At 35.2% G+C, this 16,114-nt stretch overlaps 2 protein-coding genes across 2 annotated transcripts in view; both read left to right on the top strand.

Moving 5' to 3' along the window:
- Positions 1-16,114, top strand: part of Dnah14 (dynein axonemal heavy chain 14) — a gene marked incomplete at its 5' end in the record, with an annotated part of 341,751 nt that overhangs the window by 241,880 nt on the left and 83,757 nt on the right. The window contains 6 exons of the mRNA XM_048809786.1: positions 2,146-2,254; positions 2,726-2,851; positions 6,281-6,375; positions 10,271-10,430; positions 14,373-14,504; positions 14,870-14,965. Coding sequence (XP_048665743.1) covers positions 2,146-2,254; positions 2,726-2,851; positions 6,281-6,375; positions 10,271-10,430; positions 14,373-14,504; positions 14,870-14,965 — 718 coding nt within the window. The remainder of the gene's footprint in view (positions 1-2,145; positions 2,255-2,725; positions 2,852-6,280; positions 6,376-10,270; positions 10,431-14,372; positions 14,505-14,869; positions 14,966-16,114) is intronic.
- Positions 11,698-12,246, top strand: LOC125618472 (small integral membrane protein 30). Its single transcript, XM_048809302.1, has one exon. It carries the CDS (start codon positions 11,849-11,851, stop codon positions 12,026-12,028), a length of 180 nt encoding a protein of 59 aa, XP_048665259.1. The 5' UTR covers positions 11,698-11,848; the 3' UTR covers positions 12,029-12,246.

The following is a 16,114-nucleotide window of genomic DNA, read 5'->3' as shown; positions in this document are numbered from 1 at the left end:
GAGGAAAGGAGGAAGAAAACGCAGAGGAGAGGCCTTGATAGTAGTATTTTGCTAATGTGGGTTTGAAGTCTAATTTTATTAAGTTTTTGTTAACAACATCACATAGGGCAGGACTAACGCAATACTAGAGCAGTTGAGATAGTCTGTAAATATAATGAGGTTACAGGAATCATATCAAAGTTCAGAAAGTTAATCTGGTTATATTGTTCAACTAGTCTGTCTACTAGAGCTGGCAGCTCCTGAGAAATTTCTGTTAGATTAAATTTTTTGTTGATCATCAGTTAAATTGGAAGTGATGGCAACAGCCTAAGTAAATTGGCAAGATGCTCTACAGACTAGAGGTAAGAGTGATAAATTGGCCCTCCTTCCATTCCTAACTCCTGTCATCTAAGGTATCCTCTCCTTACCTGCCAGGGTTGTTGCCATCCATTCGCAGCCATGTAGTCAGTACATTTAAGTGTCACACTGGTGCTCAAAAAAGTTTTGTATTTTTGGATTAGGGATGTTCACATGTATTAAGAAGGTATAAGACAAAACAAAATATTAGTAAATATAATTTGATAGTATATAAAAGTAATTTTACATCATGGCCAAACCAGGGATGTAGGACTGGCTCAGTATTTGAAAGTCAATCAATATATTCAGCATATTAATAGACCTAGCAGAAAAATCACACGATCATATCAAATTGATGCAAAAAAAAGTGTTGCAATTACTTTCCCTTTTGTTAGTCTTCCTCATGTCTTATCCATACATGTGCCTGGATAGCTCAACAGTTTCTTCCCTGCATTCATCATACTATCCTAGAACATCTTCCACCAGGGCCACCCTAAGGGTTGTCACTTTATATTTGTGATGATTTATCATCAATATCCATAACAGGCCAATATCTAGCAAGTATGGCTAGGTGGTAGAAGAAATATGAGGCAATAGTTACCCATTTTCCAACTCTTCCTTGCTACACACAAATTCCCTTACCCCAGTTTTCCAGGGGTAAACATGGGATAAGAAAAACTGGGAAGAGTTGATTATGTGGTTTGGGTCTCTTACAGCCAATTAGGACTTTTTCTCCACCCCAAACCTCATAATTAAATATTCTATTTAAATTGGAGGTGCCCTTCTAGAGAATTATCATATTTAAAGCCTAAATGGCCTGTCAAGGATATGCTCCACTAGAAGATAAGTCTCAGATTTCCAGTTTTCTTTTTCAGATTTTCCCTAAAGTTCATTTTATTTTTAATGTACCCATTCTTTATCAAATTGAGGGACTTCCTCTTGATTCTTAGTTTTATAGGAGTTTTTATCATGATGAATGGATAAAAAAATTGTGGATAATTGAAAATTACTCAGCCACAAAGACATTTTCCAGTAAATGGGTAGATCTGGAGACTAACATGCTAAATGAAATAAGCCAATCCCAAAAAACCAAAGGTCAAATGTTTTCTCTGAAATGTGGGAGCTAAACCACAATAAAGGCAGGGAGGGAAGGAAAAGAAGTTCAGTAGATTAGACAAAGGGGAATGAAGGGACGGGATTGGGGGATAGGAATAGGAAAGACAGTAGAATGAATCTAACATAAGTTTCCTATGTATATATATATGAAAATAAGTGAATCCTATCATGATATATATCTACAAGAATGGGGTCCTAATCAGAATAAGATATATGTTCCATGCTTGTATAATTTTTGTCAAAATGGATTCTACTATATAGAATATACTATGTTTAAAGAAACAATTTTAAAAAAGAGTTATTTTCATGAATTTTGTCATGGTCATTATAATGATTTACTTTCAAATACTGAACTAGACTTCCATCCCTGGAATTAACCCCACTTGGCCTTTGATATGCTATCAAATTATGTCACTAATATTTTGTTGTCTTACACCTTTTTAATACAGGTTGTTGAGCATCCCTAAACTTTGGATCCATCATCCCTAATCTAAAAATCCAAAATCCGAAACTTTTTGAGCACCAACATAATGCTGAAAAAGTTTCAGACTTTGCATTTTCAGGTAAGGGAGGCTCAACTGGAAAGGTCTATGGAAATATTCCAAAACTTGAAAAACTCCAAAATCTGAAACACTTCTGGGTCCAAGCACTTCAGACCCAAAAGACTCAGCCCAGGCTTTCTTTTTCCTTCAGGTGCCGTTTCCACATAGGTCAATCCAAGATCCTGGAAGCAACCACACTAGTTACAGAAATGCAGGAGGAGCTCTTGATTCTTGGCCCTAAAATCGAACAGAAAACAAAGGTATGTTTGATTTTAAATCTCTTAAATATTTTATAGTCTAACCTAGACCATTGTTTGAACACAAAGACTCAGGTATCTGGCAAAGGTGACTTAGAATTCTAACTGCACTATCATGCACCTGTGCAAACTTGAAGAAATTACTTTATCTCCTTTAGTTTCAATTTTCTTATTTGTAAAATGAGGGGGGTGAATTCCAGCAATAATAGCAAAATAGTAACTTGATAACATTTTAATAATTTAGTGTGAACATTAGGTATATAACTAACTATAGAAGATTATACAGAGAGATTCCTTAGTTAAATCCATATGAAATATGCTGTGGTGGCTTGTAGTCTATCAACTATTCTAAGTAGAAGTATTTCAGCTGACTTTGATAAATTTTATAATAACAAAATGAGCTATTTTAATTTCTCCTTTCAAAAGGGATCATGTTTCAAAATTTATTCTAAGAAAACTCATTTGGTTCATTAGGAAATAGAAGTTCTGATGGAAAAACTTGAGAAAGATTCACAAGTAGTTGAGAAAGTTCAGATACTTGTTAAACAGGATGAAGAAATTATGGCAGAAGAAGTAAGAATTGTGGAAGATTATGCTCAGGTAAAATTAAAATATAGACAATAAAAATATTTTAGATTTGAAAAATTATTTTCTAACCCCCAACGTAAACATCAGACCAACTATGAATGCTTTTTATTTTTATCCCAACAAATATTTATTGAGTCCCCACTACACACAGCACACTATTAAATGAAAATAGGGAGTACAAAGATGCCTGGTCCCTGTCCTTGACTAATCAGCACTCCTAGAGGCTCTGATGGTTTCAATGACAGAAAATCATTCAAGACCATCTCAAAAATATATAACTATAGTACACTAATAAAAATTAATTAACTAATTAATTAATTTTAAAAATACATTTGGCCTCCAAAAGGAACATCTGCAAGAAACAAAACAGTTCTAGGACCTAGGTTCTTGGTTTATATCACTTCTTTTGTTCACTGAATAGACCTATTTTTAAATTGGCTATTCCTAACTATACTGTCTGGTCAAAATACCAGCAGAACCCAGTGTGATTCATCAGATTTCCCAGTGCTTAACTCTGTTCCATCAATAGTCTCTCATGCTATGGAGAGTGGGACTTCTTTCATGTCTTTGTTGAATTTTATCAATTAAAATACACACACACACCAGTATGTGTATAATTATTTATTTACAAATTACATATAAGTGCTACTGCCATTGGCTAATATCCCAAAGCACAATAAAAACTTAGGACAAGGTTTATTCTGAACCATAGTGAATATGAATATGTAGTTCAAGTAGTCCTCTTGGTAATTTCAAAATGTTTTGATTGGCTTTTTTTCAGATCTGACTAGCTCACTATTGATTTTTCCCTTGTAAACTGGCTCAAGAAAAGTTCATGTCAGGAATAAGAAAAGCATCAACCTGGCTTTTTTTTTTTTTTTTTTTTTTTTTTTTTTTTTNGGATAGTATGATGAATGCAGGGAAGAAACTGTTGAGCTATCCAGGCACATGTATGGATAAGACATGAGGAAGACTAACAAAAGGGAAAGTAATTGCAACACTTTTTTTTGCTGTCATTCTGCTTCCATTTATCAGCATTACTTTCTTTTTTTTTTAAGAGAGAGAGAGAATTTTTTAATATTTATTTTTTAGTTTGCGGTGGACACAACATCTTTATTTGTATGTGGTGCTGAGGATAGAACCCAGCACCTGCCAGGCAAACACGCTACCCCTTGAGCCACATCCCCAGCCAATCAGCATTACTTTCAATCCAAAGTTCCCTGTCAGAAATCTTTTCAAGCTACCTACCCATTTTTGATTGCCGCAGTCTGGCTGGGCACAAATCACGAGCCACTCAAGTAAGCAGGAACAAACTTTATTTCCGAATTCCACCAGCACACTCCACGCACTCTCCCCGGAAACCTCTCTCTAACGCCACCCACGTGGCTCCTCCTGGCACACACCACACCAACCGGAAATCCCTCCTCCGGACCTTTCCCAACCAACCCGAACCCTCCAGGAATCCCCGGAGAACTCCAAAGTAGCAGGTTCCCGAGGCAGCAAGAGCCGCCCCATTGCCCGACAGTAAAGGTCAAATATACAATACAATCAAGCCAGCATCACAGCAATTATATATAGCTTAACTCAAATCATCATCTCAATGGTTTGCTGGCATCACTTTTCAAACATTCCCTCTGGCAAATGCCAGGCATCATTCTGACTCTGGCTCTCAACATTTGATAGTTTACAACTTTCCTCCAACTTTATAAACTCATTATTGACAATATCATGAACATTTTTAGAATAACTGTCAAACTTGGAATAAGGGGTAATGGCATTTCAAGATCATTTGTGAGTGATTAATTTTAAATACTGTTTAAAATGACATTTATTGACCAGTTTTCCATCAAGTCTTCTTTATATAAGTATTTCCTGACATTTATATTCTTTTCATTAATGTCAATATTTCTTATAAACTTAGCAAGAAATATAAATTTTCCTAACATGATCATATGAGTTATTCTTCTTCATTACCTGGATTATTTAAAAACCCAGAGCCACTTATATCCTCATGCAATTTTCCTCTTAATAAATTATTACTTTTGGTATGATCTAAAATTTCTCATTATGATTTGCTACTCACTGTATTTATAATCTCTAAAATCTAAAAGTGACTTATCAGTTAATTATTTTATTTCCTATTCCACAAGTTTGTAAATAGATAGATGATAGAATTTATATTCAAGAAAGCACTTTTTTCAATTATATAGCAATCTATAATTTCTCACTTATTTCAATGAAGTTTTCTAAGTGGAACAATTATTAATTTAAAAACTATAAATTCTGATTTATTCTGTTTTTCACAATTCTCATTTAAGAAATCCATGGTAGATTTAGAATAGTAAACGCTGCTTATCAAGTGTACTCATACTTCCATTTTGAGTATGTGTCAGTGAAAATCCAAACCTTGGCTTACAATTTTTTACATCTAATAAATGGAAGGATTTTCAACAGATCAGCTCCTGACCAATACATAGCAAACCTTGTTTTCCCCCTGCTAACCACGTAATTTCTTCTGCCAAGCACAACAGGAGAAGTTTATATTGTAGTATGACTTCTTACCCTGCACATTAATGTCACATCACCAGGAAAGTTGGAACAGTGGACAACAGAAGTATTTCTGGAAGCCATTCCCATTCCAGATAACTTACAATAACTTTATTATATAGGGAATTCATGGTGAGCAGCAGAAATATAATTCCTAATTCAGTTTTTTAGCTAGATCCCAAAAATGTCCACAGCCATGAAAGGATAGTTGACAATGAGTGAGGCAAAGTAGAAAGAGAAATTGGTCCTAAGTGAGTATAGTGAAAAAGTCTTATTTTAGCAAGTTTAACGAAAACATATGACCCTGAAAACGTACCAGCAGTGTTCCTGTCATGCACTTGGAAAGGATATGTAGAAGTAAAGAACTTTTTTAGCTCCACAGTAATCCCCCCTTTAATTGAACCACTCCTCAAAAGGGTATTCTTAATACTACACTGAGTCTAAAAAGAGAAGGCAGAAGCCAATCAGTGTTTTTGCTTCTCAGTGATACTGTGTAGGGACTTCCTCAGAATCATGAAGAAGATAACATGGCACCTTCAGAATGCTCCAGTGCCCTGTCTTTCTGTGTGAGAACCCCACAACAATACTTTCTCATCAGGGATTATGAGATAATACACTACATTTAGGACTATGACCCATGTAAACATGTAAACAACAGTATAAGCATGTGTGCACAGACCTAAGTCATACAAGATGCATAACTTACAGGCATTATAAAAATGTCAGATTATATTTTCCAGGTTCAACACATAAATATCTATTATATATATATATATATATATATATATATATATATATATATATATAATCTATTTAAGAAATCTTGACATAAATATGTCAGATCTGCAACTATATGCACTCATATGTATTTAGGGGCTTAAATTTTTATTACAGAAAACTGCCAATGAACTAAAAAGTGTGCTACCAGCTATAGAAAATGCAATTGTTGGTCTAAATGCCCTGGATAAATCTGATGTTGCTGAATTAAGGTAACTAATTCACTTAACTTTCTTCTGAGTTAGAACAGTTCAGATTAAATGATAAATTCATGATAAATGTTATTAATTCTCTACTGCAATTTTAGATTAATTCCTTTTTAACTCATCTTGTTTACTTCACATTTTTTATTATGTGTAGTATATACAGTATGTTGTCAATTTTATGATGCTATCAATTGCAAGGCATGTAGTTATTTTTAGAATTTTTTATTAGTACATTATATTTATACATAATATTGATGCTCATTTGATATAATTATACAAGCATGGAATTTAATTTGTTCTAAGTCAGTCCCAGTACTTTCCCTCTCCCTCCCCTACTTCCTCCCCCTATTCCTTTCCTCTATTTGACCAGTCTTTCTCTTATTAATTAATAGTTTTTTAATTAGTGCACTGTACACATACATAAAGGTGACATTCACTGTGGTGTATTCATATATGTACATAGGATAATATAATCAGTTTCATTCCCCTGTTCCTCCCTTTTCACCTCCCTCCTTTCTCCCCTCAATTCCCTTCTTCTACTCCTCAGATCTCTCTGCTGTTTTCATGGGACTCCCCCCCCCCCTTTTCTTGTCTTTTCCCTTATTTTGGTTTGACTTCTGCATATGAAAGGAAACATTTGACTTTTGACTTCCTGGGTCCAGCTTATTTTACTTAGCATGATGTTCTTCAGTTTTATCTATTTAAGAAATCTTGCAAATGCCATATTTATTTCTTATTTTCATTCTTAATAATTGCCATTCTGGCTGAAGTGAGGTGAAATCTCATTCCCTGGTTGCTAGAGATGCTGAACATTTTTTTCATATATTTGTCGGCCATTTGTATTCTTCTTTTGAGAAGTGTCTGATTAATTTTTCCCCATTTATTAATTGTGTTGTTTGGTGTTAAGTTTTTGGAGTTCTTTAATACATTCCTATTAGAGGAGTATTTTTTAATTTTTTTTAGTTGAGATGGACACAATACCTTTATTTTTATTTGTTTATTTTTATGTGGTGCTGAGGATCGAACCCAGGGCCTCACATATGTGAGGCAAGCATTCTACCACTAAGCTACAACCCCAGCCCTAGAGGAGTATCTTGCAAAGATTTCCTCCCATTCTGTAGGCTCTCTCTTCATACTTTTAATCATTTCCTTTGCTAGGCAGTAGCTTTTTAATTTGATGCCATTCTACGTATTGATTCTTGGTTTTATTTCTTGGGCTTTAAAGGTCTTGTTAAGGAAATTGGTGCCTGTGCCAATATCTTGGGAGTGTCAATTCCATGTTTTCTTCTAGCAATTGCAAAGTTTCTGGTCTACTGCCTAGGTGTTTGATCCACTTTGACTCCTGCAATGAGATATAGGGACAAAGTTTCACTCTTCTACATATGGATATCCAGTTTTCCCAGTATGATTTGTTTTAAAAAGTATCTTTTCCTTCGACACATCTATCAGATGATTGTATCTCTATTGATTTGTCTCTGTGTCTTCTATTGTATTCCATTGTAAGGCATATTATTATTTTAAGAAAGAAAAAAATACTGCCAATTAAAGTATGATGTGCCATTTGTTATAAACTGAATCCAAGCCTATGAGATGTAAAATTTACATCTTAGAACTGGTAAAATACAGTATTACCTGAACTGTAGCTTCAAAAGTAAGAGGACAATATTTATGCCACCCTACTTAGCCAGTTTAGCTGTAGAGAGACTATAGTAGGAATGCATAGCTGCCCCTCTGAGACAGCAGTGTTGGATGTTATCACAAGGTGTCACTGTGGGAAGTGCTTCCCCTGCTGTGTCTTTTCCCAGTCTACACATTTTAGTGATTAAAGAGAAATGCTAAGAAAATACTGAAAGAAATTAAATAATTTAGAGTACAAAGATCTGATCCTGTTGATTCTAAGTTGAATCTGTCAGTAACATATTTTTAACTTGAGCTCTCCCGTTGAACAAATAAGGAGAGTTTGCATATTATATCTTAGAATGTGTTTTTATTCTTTTTATAAAGTAATATTTCAGTAAAAGATGTGGAAACATGGAACAAATCTACCATCGTATTTATAACACTGTATCAAATCTTGTGATAAGGATATCAAACAGTAGAAAGAAGTATTTTTTAAACAAATTTTTTTATGGTAAAGGACAAAAACATACAGCCAGGTGCCATGGCACATGCTGCAATTCCAACTGCTCAGGAGGCTGAAGCAGCAGGATCACAAATTCAGGGTCAGCCTGGGCAACTTAGAGAGATCCTGTCACAAAACAAAATAACTAAAATACAGGCTAAGTGTGTAGCTAAGTGGGAGAGTACTTGCCCAGCATGAGAGAGGTCCTGGGTTCAATCCCCTGTACCAAAACCAACAACCACAAAGAAGCCTATCACAATGCTGCAGTTAATGCACTTAAGGTTGAAAAACAAATGCACAGAGAGAAGCCAGAAAAGGGGAATGAATTTTTAATGTCCTTTTCCTTTTTTACTTCATTCATAAGCATTCATTCCTATGCATTTATTTTTTCTTTCATTTGCCAAGTATATTGAGTACACACTGTGTGCCAGGCACTGAGGCACTGAAGTTACAGCTAGAGAAAGCTTCTCTGGAAAATTAACATTGGAACAGAGAACTGAATGAAGTTTCTATGTAAAGTAGGTAGATATCTAGAGGAATAGTGTTCCAAGCAAAGGAATGGAAAGCACAAAATTGATATGGTAAACATGTGCTTGGTGGCCTTCAGGAAATACAAAAGACCAAGATGGCTAAAGTTCAGTGGGCAAGGAGTGTCAGGAGATGGCATCAGAGTGATTACAGAAGCCAATCCTTTTCCAATTTAGGCTTCACGCCCCCATACCTGGTGACTTTGTCCCAGAAGCTTCTCCTCTCTCAATTTTTTCTGTGGCAAATATTCCTGACAGAGATATCAGTCCAAATTCCCTCTAGGCTAATTTCGGAGGGGCAGTGTATCATGGTGGTTACATGCATGGCTCTGGTACCAAGCTTCCCGGGTTGAAATCCTGGCACTGCCACTTTCTAGCAGTATGACCTATGCCTGAGCTTCTCTTTTATGCAATGGGACAGTAGATGTTGAAATGACTGGATGAATTACAATGCTCAGAACAAAGTGTTGCCTAAGACACTGCTCAATAAAGGCTAGTTTCATACTGAGAGGTTTCCTTCCCCTGCCCTAGCACTATAAAAGCTGAAGAAAACCAGCCTTGTCCTTAAATTTCCCTGCATATACTTTGTTTGTTTGTTTTTAAAGAGTCTCTCTTGTGATAGTGCTAATGTGCATTTAACTTACTTCAAAATGCCACCCAAATGAGGGCAGCTTCTATTATGATCTCTGTTGCTATTCCCAGACATGTGGCAGAGACATCTGGCACATGCACAACTTAGTTCATTCTCTTTCCTTGCTGCTGTTTTTATAATGAAAATGTAAATGATGGCCCCATAAGAGTATAATCCTTTGCCACTCTTTGTATCGGTGACTAAAGGAAGAAAAAAGAGCGTAGAAAACGCAGATTGGGGTAAATCAGTAAGGATCCAAGACAGACTCCTTGTATGAAGTAATAGAGGACTAATATAAGCAGGCCTCACTTTGCATCAAATATTTGTTCCTGAAAAGTGGCACATAGGAATAGGATGTTCCTATTTTTAAATGACTCTGCAGTGGACACTTTTAAAATAAAACGAATTAGTCTCTAACTCAAATGTTCTATATATTTAGATTTATGGTTCTCATCTTCATAAAGCAAAGATAACCAATTACTAAAGAAACTCAGATTTTAAAAGATAACCAAATAACTCCTGTTAAAAACCTGTGTGTGTGTGTGTTTTCTTCTGAGAGAGTTTTCAGAATGCATTTGATTTTTCATCCTGAAGTTGATTACTTCTCACTGCCTATTACAGGGTGTACACAAAGCCTCCCTTCCTTGTGCTGACTGTCATGAATGCAGTATGTATTCTTCTGCAAAAGAAACCTAACTGGGCAACGGCAAAGCTGCTTCTTTCAGAAACTGGTTTTCTAAAGAAACTGATTAATCTTGACAAGGACAACATACCTGATAAGGTAAACATTTACTCCCTAATTAATGCACAATAGATGCCTTTCATATTTATAACCTATGGAGTCAAATAGAAGTATTAGAATTGGAATTATGTATTAGAAGTGAAAAAAACTTTCAAATAAAAACTTTTTAAAGGAAAAAATATATTAGAAGCAGAAGACAATGGTGAGATTTAGAAAATCAGAAAGCAAGCTGCATAACCAAACTTAATAGATTTCCTGGAAGTGTCAAGGAAAGGCAACATGTCCCTGAAATTGGAAAAATATCATGTCTCTAAATCTCTTTAAATAATAAAGATTAGCAAAGTAACGGGACAACAGACGGAGAGAGTTTTTCTGGGTGGATTGCAGTACATTATGAGCACACAATGAATGCATTATTTGTGTAACAAGTGTTCATATAATAGCATGTATAAGACATTGTTCTGAGTGCTTTACAAATATTAATCCATATGTGAGGAGATGGGGAGTACAAATTAAGGTATAAAAAATTTTAAGAAAATAACTCTGAAAAATCTATTGGAATTTCCTATATTTGCTATAGCAGATTTAATTCAAAAGAATGTAAATTTGCTGGAGAACATCCAGTAAGGCCAAAGTCCTGGACAAACAGCAGATTTTAAGACACCAGTAGAGTGAGGTAGGCCAGGTTGGACAGGTGACTCTCATAAAGAGAAAAAAAACAAGATCTGCCAGAATAAGCAAGAGGTTACAGAGGCCTGGACCAAGAAACAGTACATAGAAGTAGAAAGAAGGCCAAATGCCAGCTATGTAACCACAGGCTAGTAATGCCAGGAGCCCCAGAAGCTGGAAGGTACTAGAAACCTACCTACATCTCTATTTCAGACTTCTAGCCTCTAGAATTGTGAGAGACTTGAAATGTTTTAAGTCACTCAATTTGCGATAATTTATTATAGTAGCCAAAAGGAATCTAATGCAGACTTTGGTACCAAAATGTGGTCAATGCTATATCAAATGCCTAAAAATGTGAAGTTTGATGACTGAGGATGGGAGAATATCCAAACTGTGATATTACATTAGCAGATGAACTGAGAGCTAAGGTCATAAGCAGACTAATTGCAGCATTACTAGCCTGTTGTTACATAGGTGGCATTTGGCCTTTATGAGCGGCAATGTCCTGGATGAAAGGGCGAGTGATCATTAAGTCATTCAATAAACATTGAAGGAACATCTTCCTTGTAATAGACATGAGGACAGAGTAGTTTATAAGACCAGCCTATTCCTTCTGTTATAACAGGGAAGATAGACCATTCCTGTAATGGCTGCTTCCCAGAAGGCGGTGTCACGTGTACTCTCTTAGCCTCAGCTTCCGGAGCTCCAAAAAGGGAATATTTCAAGTCAGATAGATTTTTATATATGCCATTTCATTGGAACCTTTAAGTCTTCAAGATCCCAGCATCATGACCTCAGTTTCAACACAATTGCTCTTAGTCCTCATTTCATTGCTTTTGGTTCTGCCAGTTGTTGAAGCAGTAGAAGCCGGAGATGCAATCGCTCTCTTGTTAGGTGTGGTTCTCAGCATTACAGGCATTTGTGCTTGTCTTGGTGTGTATGCACGAAAGCGGAATGGACAGATGTAACTTTCAAGGGCCTCCTGAATCAAACTTCGCCCTGAAAACTTGTTTTCTTCAGATTAAACCTGAGCTTTACTCTGAATTTCCCAGTGAACAGTAATGGTTTCATATTCTTAGTTGTTTCCCATGAAATGGGAACAAATGGATGTTTGTTAAATGGAAGAAAAAAATGTTTTCTTTATAACAAATAATGCACTGAAAACTGCAGCCTATAAATTGTATTTGCTGCTTAGAAAAAAGGTCAAAGATGTGGGATAGTGTAAATTTACAGAAGTAGTAGTTTTAAGAATTCTCAAAGCATATGAAATAGGAAGGAGGAATCTCTTGCCCAGACTCTTAACAAATCTCCACTGTTGAGTTATCACTGCCTCCTGAGTCCTTAAGGAGTCTTTTTCTCCATGTTTTTATTACATGTTTGTTTTATCTCCCAAGTTAATATTGTACTTAGATATCAAATAACCAAAATTGAAATGTTTATCTTTAGGGGGAAAACAAAGTTTTGAAAAAAATGTACTCAATGCATCTAATATTGAAATGGAGAAAAAATTTAATGTTAAAAAAAGCCACTGTTATATTGACATTGGAAGAGATTCAATGTAAGCAAAACGGCCTTTGTATTAATTAAGATCTCCATGGTGAGAATTACTATATTAAATACAAGCTCATTATGTTGTAAAAAAAAATAACAGGGAAGATAGATATTAAATTATAAATTAGGCAGCTAACTAGTATGATGGTGATCTGTGTTAATAGGAAGTACAGGGTTGTATATGAATAATGTGAATTTTTAGCAGAATTTAGTGTCAATATCCATATTGTTCATGAATTAGTGCAACAAACATTCACTGTCTGGACAATACTTAGCAAATATGATCCCCTACGATTTTGTTTAGGTATATTTTTTAAGCTAAAAGTAATTAATAGCTCATTTAAAGAACAAATGTTGGCAAGGATGTGGGGAAAAAGGTACACTCATACATTGCTGGTAGGACTGAAAATTGGTGCAAACACTCTGAAAAGCAGTATGGAGATTCCTCAGAAAACTTGAAATGGAACCACTATCTGGCCCAGTTATCCCACTCCTTGGTATATACCAAAAGGACTTAAAATCAGCATAATATAATTATGTAGCCACATCAATATTCATAGCAGCTCAATTCACAATAGCTAAGCTACGGAACCAACCTAGGTGCCCCTTCAATAGATGAATGGATAAAGAAATTGTGGTGCATATACACAATGGAATATTATTTAGCCAAAAAGAAGAATGAAATTATGGCATTTGCTGGTAAATAGATGGAACTGGAGAATATCATGCTAGGTGAAATAAGCCAGTCTCACAAAACCAAAGACAGAATGTTCTCTCTGATACGTGGATGCTAACCCATAACAAGGGAAGGTAGCGGGGGTGGAGAAGTATAGAAGCTCATTGGATTAGACAAAGGAGAATGAAGGGAAGGAAGGAGGAGATAGGAATAGGAAAAACAGTAGAATGAATCAGACATAACTTTCCTATGTTCATATATGAATACACGATAGGTATAACTCCACATAATGGACAACCACAAGAATGGGATCCTAATTGGAATGGGTTGTACTCCATGTGTATATAATATGTCAAAATATACCCTACTGGCATGTATATCTAAAAACAACAAATAAAATATTTTAAAAGCCTAGCAGTATGTTAAGTAATAATAAGAAACCAATAATTTGAGAATGGACCACTTGGCATCTAAATTATTCAGGAAGTGGTTCTGTTCTTCAGGCAAGAGAGGAGTTGCCTGGTTGGAAAGGGAAAAGGAATCTCAGTTGGAGAAAGACTTCATTCCAAATATGGCTCCCAGAAAGAGATGAGAAATTCTATATACCTAACTCTAAGTGTTACCATTTAGCTGAAGTGGATCTATGAGCACATGACACAGCTAAGTAAGAGATCATCCTCAGTGGGCCTCAGTATGCCCCAGGCCATCCCATCATCTTGAAGTAGTCAAACCACTGAATGTGTAGTCAAACCAGTGAAGGTTGTGAGGACAGAACATAGTCATCTCAAAATGGAGTACCAGGGGACTTCAGGCCTCCTTGTATACCATATTTCCAAAAGCTAGAGTTCCTTTTGAAAAACCATAACAAAGCTACTGAACAATAGCAGTAGCAGTTTTTCAGTAAAGAGGGTTTTCTCTTCCTGACCTAGGGCTATTTTGTAACCTAGACAGATATGTCTGCTTCTGCAATTAACAAGTAGTTGAGTCTTTTTTATAGGAACTAAAGTTTCATTCATTCTATTGTACATTGGGGAAAACTAGATCAATAATATTTCTTTCTCATGTAACATGTATATTCTCTCTAGGTTTTCCTGAAACTGAAAAAAATTTTAAGCTTGCCTGATTTCAACCCAACCAAGATTGCTCTGATTTCTGTTGCTTGCCGCTCAATGTGCCAGTGGGTTATAGCTTTGAACGACTACCATGAAGTACGGAAGGTATGCTTTTTCTCCTTAATCTCTGTGATGATTTAAAAGTGATATACCAAAAAGTTCCAGAAATGATTTTTAAAATGAACTTCTGTGGAAAGAATGCCTAATGAAATCCATTTTAATCAAATACATTATACTAACTCATACAGATGTCAAGTGCTCCTATTACATTTTTCTCTGAAAACAATCATGTATCATTTTATTTATTTTAGTTACCATAGTAAGCTACTTTATATCCCCTATGCACACATAGGAAATTCCAGGAAAGTTTATTTTAACGGTTGACACTTATAAATCTTTCATGGTTAGTGGCATTCTTAATAGTAAACTTGACTTTTTCAATACCTAAATATTCTGGCATTCTCTTTAAGGTGGTAGTCCCTAAACAAAACCAAGTGGCTGAAGCTCAAAGTGTTCTTAAAATTGCACAACAAAGGTTGGCTGAAAAACAGAGAGGTTTGCAGCTGGTAAGAATTTTTTTACTTGTTAAATTCTTAATACCTTTCTGAAATATACAAAAATACCAGAAAATAGTCATTATCTCAGGGCACTGAGGGGATAGCTCAACTGCAGAATGCTTGCCTACCATATGTAGAGGCCCTGGTTCATCCCAGCACCACCCCCCAGAAAAGTTATTATCTCAGTAGAGCTTATTAAAGAAAGTTCTTTGTGTCTGCTAAAACCTTCAATATGTTAATTATTAACATATTAATTTGCAATAACATTTTAATTTGCATTTTACCAAATTTCTCCCAGGAAATCTTTAGAACTTTAGTCTACCAAATATGTAACCAGTACCCACCTGAATTCCTAAAAATCTGTATTTAGCCTGTTTATATAGTTTACTCTTTTACTTTATAAAGGCATGATTATTTCTTAAATGTCTGGATTTAAATTAAAATAAAGTATCATTATTAGAACTAGAACTAGAGTTGATATTTATCCCTATTATATATCCCTATTATTTATGTATTTCATATACATTCTGAGAGTAGGTGAAGTAATATAATTCAAAGATGGCAACAGTCCATTGACATCTTTTGGTCTATATAGTCTCCCCTGCACACATACATGTTTTGATGCAATTATCTACATTCAAAAATCTATGAATTTCATTTAACTCTGAATCCCTATCTTCTCTTGAAAACTCAGATCTGGCAACCCAGCCTGTATTCCCTATATTCATAGTTGGCTATGATCAGTCCCTAATCCACTTCAAGCATTTATGCTACCTGCCTGGTCTCACAGGCATTTCTTAAGAACTCAGTTATATAAATAGTATTGAACATTTTTGAAGGATTAAACAAATTTGGACAGAATTTGTTTTATGCTGATATATCATTTTATTGCTAATATTTTATCTATATAGTTTTACTTTGATAGGTGTGATAACAGCTAATTTTTTAATGCTGCTGTGTTCCAAACACTATGCTAGTGTTTTATATACATTTTCTCATTTAATCCTCAAAACAATATCCAGAAGTAGATATTTACAANCGGGGATAGGGGGAGATATTCTTGAGGAATAGGGCAGCAATTAGTGTTCTTGGTTTTTCTGTTTCTTAGCTTTTTGTTTTGTTTTGTTTTGTTTTTATTGGTGTATTATAGTTATATAT

Source organism: Marmota marmota, unplaced genomic scaffold, assembly GCF_001458135.2.
Source record: "Marmota marmota marmota unplaced genomic scaffold, marMar, whole genome shotgun sequence".
In the NCBI taxonomy this organism is placed as follows: Eukaryota; Metazoa; Chordata; class Mammalia; order Rodentia; family Sciuridae; genus Marmota; species Marmota marmota.
This window is presented reverse-complemented; position numbering and strand designations above follow the sequence as displayed.